This window comes from Scyliorhinus canicula, chromosome 14, assembly GCF_902713615.1.
Source record: "Scyliorhinus canicula chromosome 14, sScyCan1.1, whole genome shotgun sequence".
In the NCBI taxonomy this organism is placed as follows: Eukaryota; Metazoa; Chordata; class Chondrichthyes; order Carcharhiniformes; family Scyliorhinidae; genus Scyliorhinus; species Scyliorhinus canicula.
Genome location: NC_052159.1, coordinates 3,992,578 through 4,005,757, shown reverse-complemented (window position 1 = coordinate 4,005,757; position 13,180 = coordinate 3,992,578). Strand labels below are relative to the sequence as shown.

At 46.8% G+C, this 13,180-nt stretch overlaps 1 protein-coding gene across 9 annotated transcripts in view; it reads right to left on the bottom strand.

Moving 5' to 3' along the window:
- Nucleotides 1-13,180, bottom strand: part of nup98 (nucleoporin 98 and 96 precursor) — a 126,345-nt gene that overhangs the window by 50,716 nt on the left and 62,449 nt on the right. For 7 of the 9 annotated variants that reach the window (XM_038819057.1, XM_038819054.1, XM_038819056.1 and 4 more), the window contains 3 exons: nt 13,056-13,174; nt 10,106-10,217; nt 4,742-4,882 (listed from right to left, as the gene is read on the bottom strand). In XM_038819057.1, coding sequence (XP_038674985.1) covers nt 4,742-4,882; nt 10,106-10,217; nt 13,056-13,174 — 372 coding nt within the window. The remainder of the gene's footprint in view (nt 1-4,741; nt 4,883-10,105; nt 10,218-13,055; nt 13,175-13,180) is intronic. The other 2 variants (XM_038819058.1, XM_038819061.1) reach the window with 1 other exon arrangement.

The following is a 13,180-nucleotide window of genomic DNA, read 5'->3' as shown; positions in this document are numbered from 1 at the left end:
GAGATAGGGGAATGATGTGGATCAATGAGTACAGGGAGATAGGGGAATGATGTAGATCAGTGAGTACAGGGGGAGATAGGGGAATGATGTAGATCAGTGAGTACAGGGGGAGATAGGGGAATGATTGAGATCAGTGTGTACAGGGGGAGATAGGGGAATGATTGAGATCAGTGTGTACAGGGGGAGATAGGGGAATGATGTAGATCAGTGAGTACAGGGGGAGATAGGGGAATGATGTAGATCAGTGAGTACAGGGGGAGATAGGGGAATTATGTAGATCAGTGAAACAGGGGGGGATAGGGGAATGATGTAGATCAGTGAGTACAGGGGGAGATAGGGGAATGATGTAGATCAGTGAGTACAGGGGGAGATAGGGGAATGATGTAGATCAGTGAGTACAGGGGGAGATAGGGGAATGATGTAGATCAGTGAAACAGGGGGGGATAGGGGAATGATGTAGATCAGCGAGTACAGGGGGGGATAGGGGAATGATGTAGATCAGTGAGTACAGGGGGAGATAGGGGAATGATGTAGATCAGTGAGTACAGGGAGAGATAGGGGAATGATGTAGATCAGTGAGTACAGGGGGTGATAGGGGAATGATGTAGATCAGTGAGTACAGGGAGAGATAGGGGAATGATGTAGATCAGTGAGTACAGGGAGAGATAGGGGAATGATGTAGATCAGTGAGTACAGGGGGAGATAGGGGAATGATGTAGATCAGTGAGTACAGGGGGTGATAGGGGAATGATGTAGATCAGTGAGTACAGGGGGATAGGGGGATGATGTAGATCAGTGAGTACAGGGTGATAGGGAAATGATGTAGATCAGTGAGTACAGGGGGTGATAGGGGAATGATGTAGATCAGTGAGTACAGGGGGTGATAGGGGAATGATGTAGATCAGTGAGTACAGGGGGATAGGGGAATGATGTAGATCAGTGAGTACAGGGTGATAGGGAAATGATGTAGATCAGTGAGTACAGGGAGAGATAGGGGAATGATGTAGATCAGTGAGTACAGGGAGAGATAGGGGAATGATGTAGATCAGTGAGTACAGGGGGATAGGGGAATGATGTAGATCAGTGAGTACAGGGGGAGATAGGGGAATGATTGAGATCAGTGAGTACAGGGGGATAGGGGAATGATGTAGATCAGTGAGTACAGGGAGAGATAGGGGAATGATGTAGATCAGTGAGTACAGGGAGAGATAGGGGAATGATGTAGATCAGTGAGTACAGGGGGAGATAGGGGAATGATGTAGATCAGTGAGTACAGGGGGAGATAGGGGAATGATGTAGATCAGTGAGTACAGGGAGAGATAGGGGAATGATGTAGATCAGTGAGTACAGGGAGATAGGGGAATGATGTAGATCAGTGAGTACAGGGGGAGATAGGGGAATGATGTAGATCAGTGAGTACAGGGGGAGATAGGGGAATGATGTAGATCAGTGAGTACAGGGAGAGATAGGGGAATGATGTAGATCAGTGAGTACAAGGGGGGGATAGGGGAATTATGTAGATCAGTGAGTACAGGGAGAGATAGGGGAATGATGTAGATCAGTGAGTACAGGGTGATAGGGAAATGATGTAGATCAGTGAGTACAGGGGGATAGGGGAATGATGTAGATCAGTGAGTACAGGGGGTGATAGGGGAATGATGTAGATCAGTGAGTACAGGGTGATAGGGGAATTATGTAGATCAGTGAGTACAGGGAGAGATAGGGGAATGATGTAGATCAGTGAGTACAGGGAGAGATAGGGGAATGATGTGGATCAATGAGTACAGGGAGATAGGGGAATGATGTAGATCAGTGAGTACAGGGGGAGATAGGGGAATGATGTAGATCAGTGAGTACAGGGGGAGATAGGGGAATGATTGAGATCAGTGTGTACAGGGGGAGATAGGGGAATGATTGAGATCAGTGTGTACAGGGGGAGATAGGGGAATGATGTAGATCAGTGAGTACAGGGGGAGATAGGGGAATGATGTAGATCAGTGAGTACAGGGGGAGATAGGGGAATTATGTAGATCAGTGAAACAGGGGGGGATAGGGGAATGATGTAGATCAGTGAGTACAGGGGGAGATAGGGGAATGATGTAGATCAGTGAGTACAGGGGGAGATAGGGGAATGATGTAGATCAGTGAGTACAGGGGGAGATAGGGGAATGATGTAGATCAGTGAAACAGGGGGGGATAGGGGAATGATGTAGATCAGCGAGTACAGGGGGGGATAGGGGAATGATGTAGATCAGTGAGTACAGGGGGAGATAGGGGAATGATGTAGATCAGTGAGTACAGGGAGAGATAGGGGAATGATGTAGATCAGTGAGTACAGGGGGTGATAGGGGAATGATGTAGATCAGTGAGTACAGGGAGAGATAGGGGAATGATGTAGATCAGTGAGTACAGGGAGAGATAGGGGAATGATGTAGATCAGTGAGTACAGGGGGAGATAGGGGAATGATGTAGATCAGTGAGTACAGGGGGTGATAGGGGAATGATGTAGATCAGTGAGTACAGGGGGATAGGGGGATGATGTAGATCAGTGAGTACAGGGTGATAGGGAAATGATGTAGATCAGTGAGTACAGGGGGTGATAGGGGAATGATGTAGATCAGTGAGTACAGGGGGTGATAGGGGAATGATGTAGATCAGTGAGTACAGGGGGATAGGGGAATGATGTAGATCAGTGAGTACAGGGTGATAGGGAAATGATGTAGATCAGTGAGTACAGGGAGAGATAGGGGAATGATGTAGATCAGTGAGTACAGGGAGAGATAGGGGAATGATGTAGATCAGTGAGTACAGGGGGATAGGGGAATGATGTAGATCAGTGAGTACAGGGGGAGATAGGGGAATGATTGAGATCAGTGAGTACAGGGGGATAGGGGAATGATGTAGATCAGTGAGTACAGGGAGAGATAGGGGAATGATGTAGATCAGTGAGTACAGGGAGAGATAGGGGAATGATGTAGATCAGTGAGTACAGGGGGAGATAGGGGAATGATGTAGATCAGTGAGTACAGGGGGAGATAGGGGAATGATGTAGATCAGTGAGTACAGGGAGAGATAGGGGAATGATGTAGATCAGTGAGTACAGGGAGATAGGGGAATGATGTAGATCAGTGAGTACAGGGGGAGATAGGGGAATGATGTAGATCAGTGAGTACAGGGGGAGATAGGGGAATGATGTAGATCAGTGAGTACAGGGAGAGATAGGGGAATGATGTAGATCAGTGAGTACAAGGGGGTGATAGGGGAATTATGTAGATCAGTGAGTACAGGGAGAGATAGGGGAATGATGTAGATCAGTGAGTACAGGGAGATAGGGGAATGATGTAGATCAGTGTGTACAGGGGGAGATAGGGGAATGATGTAGATCAGTGAGTACAGGGGGAGATAGGGGAATGATGTAGATCAGTGAGTACAGGGGGAGATAGGGGAATGATGTAGATCAGTGAGTACAGGGGGAGATAGGGGAATGATTGAGATCAGTGTGTACAGGGGGAGATAGGGGAATGATGTAGATCAGTGAGTACAGGGGGAGATAGGGGAATGATGTAGATCAGTGAGTACAGGGGGAGATAGGGGAATGATGTAGATCAGTGAGTACAGGGGGAGATAGGGGAATGATGTAGATCAGTGAGTACAGGGGGAGATAGGGGAATGATGTAGATCAGTGAAACAGGGGGGGATAGGGGAATGATGTAGATCAGTGAGTACAGGGGGGGATAGGGGAATGATGTAGATCAGTGAGTACAGGGGGAGATAGGGGAATGATGTAGATCAGTGAGTACAGGGAGAGATAGGGGAATGATGTAGATCAGTGAGTACAGGGGGAGATAGGGGAATGATGTAGATCAGTGAGTACAGGGAGAGATAGGGGAATGATGTAGATCAGTGAGTACAGGGAGAGATAGGGGAATGATGTAGATCAGTGAGTACAGGGGGAGATAGGGGAATGATGTAGATCACTGAGTACAGGGGGAGATAGGGGAATGATGTAGATCAGTGAGTACAGGGAGATAGGGGAATGATGTAGATCAGCGAGTACAGGGTAACGGATTTGCAGTCTGATAATTCACCAACATTAGAGTGGAAAGTAGGTGATGGTGGTGAGGTAGAGCTGAGTGGCATCAGTGTTGATATGAAAATGAACACTCTGCCTTTGTGAGAATTAACGCAGGTGAGAAATAGGAGGGTGTCTCGGGTAGATGCACGGGGGAGACACCAGCAGTAACAAAGCAGGGAAGAAAAGCCATTACAAGCGATTGCTTGGCTACGAATAGAAAGATGCGAATGGAATCATGAGAGAGCAGTCCCAGCAGCTTAGCCACAGCGGTCACCATCAGCTCAGTCAGTGGTCAGGCAGCTCAACAAGGAAGAGGAGGGAAATGTATCTTTGTCACAGTCAGGTAGGATGTCACCTATGACTTTGATAAGAGCCGTTTAAGTACGGTGACAAGGATGGAAACCTGATAAGGGAAATTCAAACATGGCATTTCAGGAAAGAATTATTAGTGGAAAGTTCAGGTGACTCTGCGCTGCACTCATCCTGGGTCTAATGTATTCCTGAAGCATAGCACTTCAGGTGGGGTCTCACCAAAGCTCCAGACAACCTCAACCCCCCTCAAATTCCATCCACCCACATGGCCCAAGGTTCTGGACAATCTGAAATCACAATCCTATTTCAAAGATGATTGTCAGTGACGTTATATCTCAACTGCTCAATGTTTACCTGTTCAGTCCCTCACCCACAGGGGGCTTTTTCTCATCATCCAGGTAAACTATCACCTCCTTCCTGCGCACGTGCACGATCTCATCCAGGTTCACGTTGGTCAGATTCATAATTCCAGGGAAATATACTGAACCGTAACCTAGATTTTAAAATAGGCAAGTGAGTGGCAAGCGCTCTTCCTCCAAACAGGTACCCGCCCCACAACCAATCTTTCAACCCAGAAAACACCCTCCTTAACCCCTCGTAATCCTTTTTCCTTAATTCGTTCATGGGTCGTGGGCATCTCAGGCTATGCCAGCATTTATTGTCCAACCCTAATTGCCCTAGAGGGGCAGTTAAGCGGCAACCACATTGCTGTTAAGTCAAGAGTCACATATAGGCCAGACCGGGTAAGGACGACAGATTTCCTTCCCTCAAGGGCATTAGTGAACCAGATGGGTTTTTATAACAATCGACAATGGTTTCATGGTCATTAGACTATTGATTCCAGATTTTTATTGAATTTGAATTTCACCATCTGCAGAGGTGGGATTTGAACCTGGTACTCCAGAGTACTCTGGATTACTAGTCCAGTGACAATACTACTACGCCACCATCTCCCCATGATCTTGCCAGACAGATTTCACTTTAAAGTACTCTGGAACAGATGTCTTTCCAAAAACTGAAAAGAGGGCAACATGTTCCAAAGGGCAAGGAAATGTACAGCAGCAAAGGGCAGCTCATTGCACTGGAGTCCACAGGGATTTATAGAACATAGAACAGCACAGCACAGGCCCTTCGGCCCACAATGTTCTGCTGACCATTTATCCTAATCTAAGATCAACCCAACCTACACCCCTTCAATTTACTGCTGTCCATGTGCCTGTCTAAGAGTCGCTTAAATGTCCCTAATGACTGACTCCACCCCCTCTGCTGGCAGTGCATTCCACACACCCACCACTCTCTGTGTAAAGAACCTACCTCTGACATCTCCCCTATACCTTCCTCCAATCACCTTAAAATTATGTCCCCTCGTGACAGCCATTTCCACCCTGGCTATCCACTCTATCCATGCCTCTCATCACCTTGTACACCTCTATCAAGTCACCTCTCTGCCTTCTCTGTTCCAATGAGAAAATCCTCAACCTTTCTTCATAAGACATGCCCTCCAGTCCAGGCAGTATATTGGTAAATCTCCTCTGTACCCTCTCCAAAGCATCCACATCCTTCCTATAATGAGGCGACCAGAACTGGACACAATATTCGAAGTGTGGTCTAACTAGAATATTATAAAGCTGCAGCAAAACCTCGTGGCTCTTAAACTCAATCCCCCTGTTAATGAAAGCCAACACACCATACGCCTTCTTAACAACCCTATCAACCTGGGAGGCAACTTTGAGGGATCTATGTACGTGGACCCCAAGATCCCTCTGTTCCTCCACACTACCGAGAATCCTGCCTTTAACCCTGTATTCAGCATTCAAATTTGACCTTCCAAAATGAATCACTTCACATTTATCAAGGTTGAACTCCATCTGCCACTTCTGAGCCCAGCTCTGCATCTTGTCAATGTCCTGCTGTAACCTGCACCAACCCTCAACACTATCTACAACTCCACCAACCTACGTGTCATTGGCAATCTTACTAACCCACCTTTCCACTTCCTAATCCAAGTCATTTATAAAAACCACAAAGAGCAGAGGTCCCAGAACAGATCCGTGCGGGACACCACTGGTCACCGACCTCCAGGCGGAATACTTTCCATCCACTACCACTCGCTGTCTTCTTTCGGCCAGCCAATTCTGTATCCAGACAGCCAAATTTCCCTGTATCCCATGCCCCCTAACTTTCTGAATGAGCCTACCATGGGGAACCTTATTAAATACCTTACTGAAATGCATATACACCACATCAACTGCCCGACCTTCAATGTGTCTTGTCACATCCTCAAAAGAATTCAATGAGGCTTGTGAGGCATGACCTGCCCCTCACAAAGCCATGCTGACTATCTTTAATCAAACTATGCTTTTCTAAATAATCATTAATCCTATCTCTCAGAATCCGTTCCAATATTTTACTCACCACAGACGCAAGGCTGATGGGTCTGTAATTCCCAGGGATTTCCTATTCCCTTTCTTGAACAAGGGAACAAAATTTGCCTCCCTCCAATCATCTGGTACTACTCCAGTGGAGAGCGAGGACGCAAAGATCATCGCCAATGGCGCAGCAGTCTCCTCCCTCGCTTCCCGTAGTAACCGTGGGTATATCCCAAGCAAAGAGTGGGGATTAATGGGTGTTTCTCTGGTTGGCCATCAGTAGCTAGTGGTGTCCCTCAGGGATCAGTGTTCGGCCCACAATTGTTCACTATTTACATAGATGATTTGGAGTTGGGGACCAAGGGCAATGTGTCCAAGTTTGCAGATGACATGAAGATGAGATGAGTGGTAAAGCAAAAAGAGCAGAGGATACTGGAAGTCCGCAGAGGGATTTGGATAGGTTAAGTGAATGGGTTGGGGTCTGGCAGATGGAATATAATGTTGACAAATGAGAGGTTATCCATTTTGGTAGGAATAACAGCAAAAGGGATTATTTAAATGATAAAATATTAAAACATGCTGCTGTGCAGAGACACCTGGGTGTGCTGGTGCATGAGTCGCAACAGGTGATGAAGACGACAAATGGAATTTTGTCCTTCATTGCTAGAGGGATGGAGTTCAAGACGAGGGAGGTTATGCTGCAATTGTACAAGGTGTTAGTGATGCCACACCTGGAGTATTGTGTTCAGTTTCAGTCTCCTTACCGGAAAAGGATGTACTGGCGCTGGAGGGTGTGCAGAAGAGATTCACCAGGTTAATCCCAGAGCTGAAGGGGTTGGATTACGAGGAGAGGTTGAGTAGACTGGGACTGTACTCGTTGGAATTTAGAAGGATGCAGGGGGATCTTATAGAAACATATAAAATTATGAAGGGAATAGATAGGATAGATGCGGGCAGGTTGTTTCCACTGGCGGGTGACAGAACTAGGGGGCATAGCCTCAAAATAAGGGGAAGTAGATTTAGGACTGATCTGAGGAGGAACTTCTTCACCCAAAGGGTTGTGAATCTATGGAATTCCTTACCCAGTGAAGCAGTTGAGGCTCCTTCATTAAATGTTTTTAAGATAAAGATAGATAGTTTTTTGAAGAATAAAGGGATTAAGGGTTATGGTGTTCGGGCCGGAAAGTGGAGCTGAGTCCACAAAAGATCAGCCATGATCTAATTGAATGGCGGAGCAGGCTCGAGGGGCCAGGTGGCCTACTCCTGCTCCTAGTTCTTATGTTCTTATGTTATCCTGTCAGGCCCAGGGGACTTATGTATCCTGATTCTTTTCAAAATTTCCAGCACATCCTCCTGCTTAATATCAACCTGTTTGAGTCTATTAACCTGGTTCACACTGTTCTCATGAGCAACAAGGCCCCTCTCGCTAGTGAATACTGAAGCAAAATATTAATTAAGGGCCTCCCCCATCTCCTCAGACTCTGGGCAAAAGTTCCCTCCACTATCCCTGATCGGCCCTACTCTCACTCTGATCATCCTCTTTTTTCTCACAAGTATGGAACTTCTTGGGGTTTTCCCTAATCCTTCCCGCCAGGGCTTTTTCATGCCCCCGTCTAGCTCTCCTCAGTCCATTTTTGAGTTCCTACCTGGCTACCTTGTAACCCTCGAGAGCCGTACCAGATCCTTGCTTCCTCAACCTTCCTTCTTCCTCTTGACTAGGAGCTCCACTTCTCTTGTAATCCAAGGCTCCTTCACCTTACCATTCGTTCCTCATCTCAGTAGGACAAAACAATTCAGCACTTGCAGCAAGTGCTCCTTAAACAACCCCCACATTACTGTTGTGCATTTCCCAGAGAACAATTGTTCCCACTTTATGCTCCTCAGCTCCTGTCTAATAGCAGTATAATTTCCCCTCCCCCAATTAAATACCTTTCCATACTGTGTGTTCCTATCCCTCTCCATGACTATGGTGAAGGTCAAGGGGTTGTGGTCACTGTCACCGAAATGCTCTCCCACTGAGACATTGACACCTGGCCTGGTTCGTTGCTGAGCACCAAGTCCAATATGGCCTCCCCCCAGTCGGCCTATCTACATATTGAGTCAGGAATCCTTCCTGTACACACCTGACAAAATCTGCTCCATCCAAACCATTAGCACTAAGGAGGTTCCAGTCAATATAAGGGAAGTTGAAGTCACCCATGACAACAACTCTTACTTCTGCATTTTTCCAAGAACTGCAGTCTAATCTGTTCCTCTAGCTCTCTGCTGCTATGGGGGGGGGGGGGGGGGGGGGGGGGGGGGGTCTATACAAAACTCCCAATAAAGTGACTGCTCCTTTCTTGTTTCTAACTTCCACCCATACTGACTCAGTCGACAAACCCTCCTCGACTACCTCCTTTCCTGCAGCTGTGGTGCACTCCCTAATTAACAGCGCCACTCCCCCTCCTCTTTTACCTCCCTCCCTATTCTTCTGAAAACATGTAAACCCCGGAACATCTAACAACCATTCCTGCCCCAGTGAAATCCATGTCTCCGTAATGGCCACAACATTGTAGTCCCAAGTACTGATCCATGCTCTAAGTTCATCTTCCTTATTCCTGACACTCCTTGCATTGAAACAGACGCACTTTAACTCATTCCGCTGAGTGCAACTTTGCCCAATCAACTGTCTATCCTTCCTGACAGACTTGCTGCATGCTATTTCTGCCTGATCAACAGCTACCCTATCCTCTGATCCATAGCTCTGGTTCCCATCCCCCTGCCAAACTAGTTTAAACCCTCCTGAAGAGCTCTAGCAAACCTCCCACTTCTTGTTCATTGACAGGAATAATAATAACCTTTACTGTCACAAGTAGACTTACATTAACACTACAGCGAGCGGCACTAGCAAGGCCGAAATTTATTGTCCACATCTAGTTGTGTTTGAGAAGATGGTGATGAGCTTCCCCATTGAAGCACTGCATCAAAGAAGTATTTCATCACCAACCGGCACCTCGTGGAATGGCTTTGGGGGGGTCTGCAGGTGACAGACCCAACCTCTGACCCGCTTTAGTAGCCATAGCACTCATGTCGCTGGTCCAGGTGAGTCTCTGTTCAATGGATGTTGATGATGAGGGACTCAGCAATGGTAATGACATTGAAAATGAAGAGGTGATGTTTAGAGACTCGCCCTTGTTGGAGATTGCCATCGTCTGCCACGTGTGACACGCTACTTGCCAGCCTATCAGCCCAAGCCTAGATGTTATGCAGGTCCTGCTGTCTCAAGGCATGGCCTACTTCTGCAAATGGAGCTGAATGCAGTCACTCAAGGCTCCCATCACCCAGTGTTATCACTTGTTGAGCACTGACCTTGCGGCCGATGGTGAAATTCTCCACAATACATTCTCCACCGTCGTTCAGCTGCTGGGCCAGTTCATCCATGCTGGGGATGGTATAGTAACCAACCCGGGTCAGCACAATGCCTAGCAAACAGATTGCGAAGAATCAACATCAGCACAGCAAGTATTATATTGCTTCATCAAGGTCAGAAAAGAAATTTCCCCAATATTTATTCCCCTAAATTGGTTTTCATCTCCCTCAGTTCACACGGCTGTGGGCGGGTGGGGGACAGTTTTTTCCATTAATTAATTTGTGGAATGTAATAGTTGCTGACAAGGTCAGCATTCATTACCCAGCCGTGGCCCGAGCAGGTAGTGGATATTTGTAATATTTAACTCTGATTAAATGCAAGATGAAGTAAAGACTGATTACAGTGCTATCCTTCACCAGCTGGCTTCTGCAGAGTTGAACAATTAGATAGCCCATTTCACAGGTCAGTAAAGAGATAGACATACCGTCCACGCATCGAAGGGCGAATAAAAGCAAAATACTGTGGAAGCTGGAAATAAATGCTGGATAAACTCTATTTCCACAGATGCTGCGAGACCGACTGAGTTAGTGTTTTGGATCTAAATGACTCTTCTACAGAACATCCATGGGGGAAAACTATTTATATTGCGTAAGAAAAGGGTACTGATTGGTTGGCAAGTTGACTCTTGATTGGAGAATGCACGAGGGAACAAGTGTCCCCTGTGCTTTAGATTAATTTTAACCAGCGCATGTCCGAACCTGCTCCGTTTCCCTGCAGGGAACGGCTTCCTGAGGTGAATATATGTGGCAAGACTAAGCCCCATTGAGAGAGTTGGATAATCCTAAATTGTTGTTGTGTAGCTCTTAGCACACTTGGGATTGTTCAGCAAGTGCAGTCCAATCACAGAATCATATCTATCTTCAGACATTGTGTCCCAAAGCTTTGTAAGCACTGGTTGGATGAGTGTGGTTAGCATTCTACCTATTTTGTGAAAGTGACGTGCTATTTCATACGATTCATTGCGTCATTGGGGTGTATGGCCTACATACCTGGCATGGAAATTCGTACACCACACACTCATTTGTGTGATAGCCTGAACATGTGGTTGGCTTGAGGACGGGTTTCCTTTCAAAGGACATGAGTGAATCAGATGGTTTTATTTTACCAACAGTTCAATCACTTATCATAGAATCCCTACAAGGGTGGCAGGGTGACAGTGATTAGCACTGCTGCCTCACAGCTCCAAAGACCCAGGTTCAATTCCGGCCTCTGGTGACTGTGCGGACTCCGCACATTCTCCCTGTGTCTGCGTGGGTTTCCTCCGAGTGCTCCGGTTTCCTCCCACAGTCCAAAGATGTGCAGGTTATGCGGATTGGACTTGATAAATTGCCCCTTACTGACCAAGGGTGTGCGGGTTAGGGTGCTCTTTCGAGGATTGGTGCAGACTCAATGGGCTGAGTGGCTTCCTTCTGCATTGTAGGGATTCTATGATGCAATGCAGGAGGTGGCCATTCGGCACATCGGGTCTGCACTGACTCTGAAAGAGCACCCCAACCAGGCCCCCGCCTAACCCATTAATCCCATCTAACCCACACAAGCTAGTTTAGCTCAGTCGGCTGGACAATTGGTTTGTGCTGCAGAGCAGGGCCAGCAGTGCGGGTTCAATTCCCGTACCTGCTGAATTTATTGACGAAGGCCCTGCCTTCTCAACCTCACCAGAGGTGTGGTGACCCTCAGGTTAAATCATCACCAGTCAGCTCTCCCCCTCAAAAGGAGAAAGCAGCCTGTGGTCATCTGGGACTATGGCAACTTTACCTTGCCTCTAATATCTGAATGAATGAAATGAAAATCGCTTATTGTCACGAGTAGGCTTCAATGAAGTCACTGTGAAAAGCCCCTAGTCACCACATTCCGGCGCCTGTTCGGAGAGGCTGGTACAGGAATTGAACCGTGCTGCTGGCTTGCCTCGGTCTGCTTTAAAAGCCAGCGATTTAGCCCAGTGTGCTAAAGGATGTTCAGAGTATCACAATTGTGGGGGACAAGCAAGACAGACCAGAGGGCCCTTCCGTAACAATCACTTCGATCTCTAAAGGACGGGGACATGAACGCTCAACCATTTCATATTCAAAAGACAAACAAAAGATACGCCTGTGTCTGCTGATATCAGTGTGGCTGGTGTTTTATTCCAGAAAGCCAGGGAGTGAAAGACAGAGCAGAAATCAATCTTTACAGTTTCTGAGCTTTATTTAGAAATGCATATTACACCTCCTAACCTAGGTTAAGCTGTGCGTAGTTGGACCCCTTTTGCTAAGTAACAAGCAAATTCATGACAGTCTAAGACGACAAATGCTATGCTTCAACGTGACAGGTTTCACTAGGGTTTGAAACTGGGACCTTCCACTTGTAAAATAGATGCGCACACTACTGCACGGTGAAACCAGAGGGTCACAAGTGTGTGAATCCCCACAAAACACCGGGGTTTCTCAAACTGGGTTCTGCGGAACCCCGGATACATCCAGGGGTATGACAGTGGGCCAAGGCCGATGGACAGAATTTGAAAAATGCTACGAAGCAGCTTGTCCAAACAGAGGCTGCCTTGTGTGTGTGCGCGTCGTGGTGTGCTGGATATGGGAATTCAACTCTTTGGCAGCATTCCCAATATTAAAACTAATTTCTGAACAACAGAACAGCATCGTATCTCCCACTGAAATTGACAAAAGCTAGGACATGTGTATTTTGTTGGTGGAGAATTTTTAAATTACAACACATGTATATAAGAAATAGAAAAACAAATTTATTAAGTATTTTGTACCTATTGCGGAAAAACAATCAATCTTTTGTGGTTTAACTCTTCAATAGACTAAGAACGAGAGTGTTCTTGGGAGGCTGGAAACTTGTTGGAAAACCCTGCACACACAGTTAATAAACTCCCTTCCCGACAGAGGCTCACCTGCTGGGTGAGGAGGCAAGTTGTCGTCTGTCTCAGACTCCCGCTCCTCGTTCAGGGATCCGTCGATGTAGCACGGATCCTCACTGCTCCCATCCAACGTGCCATTCCGTAGCTTGTTCCTCAAG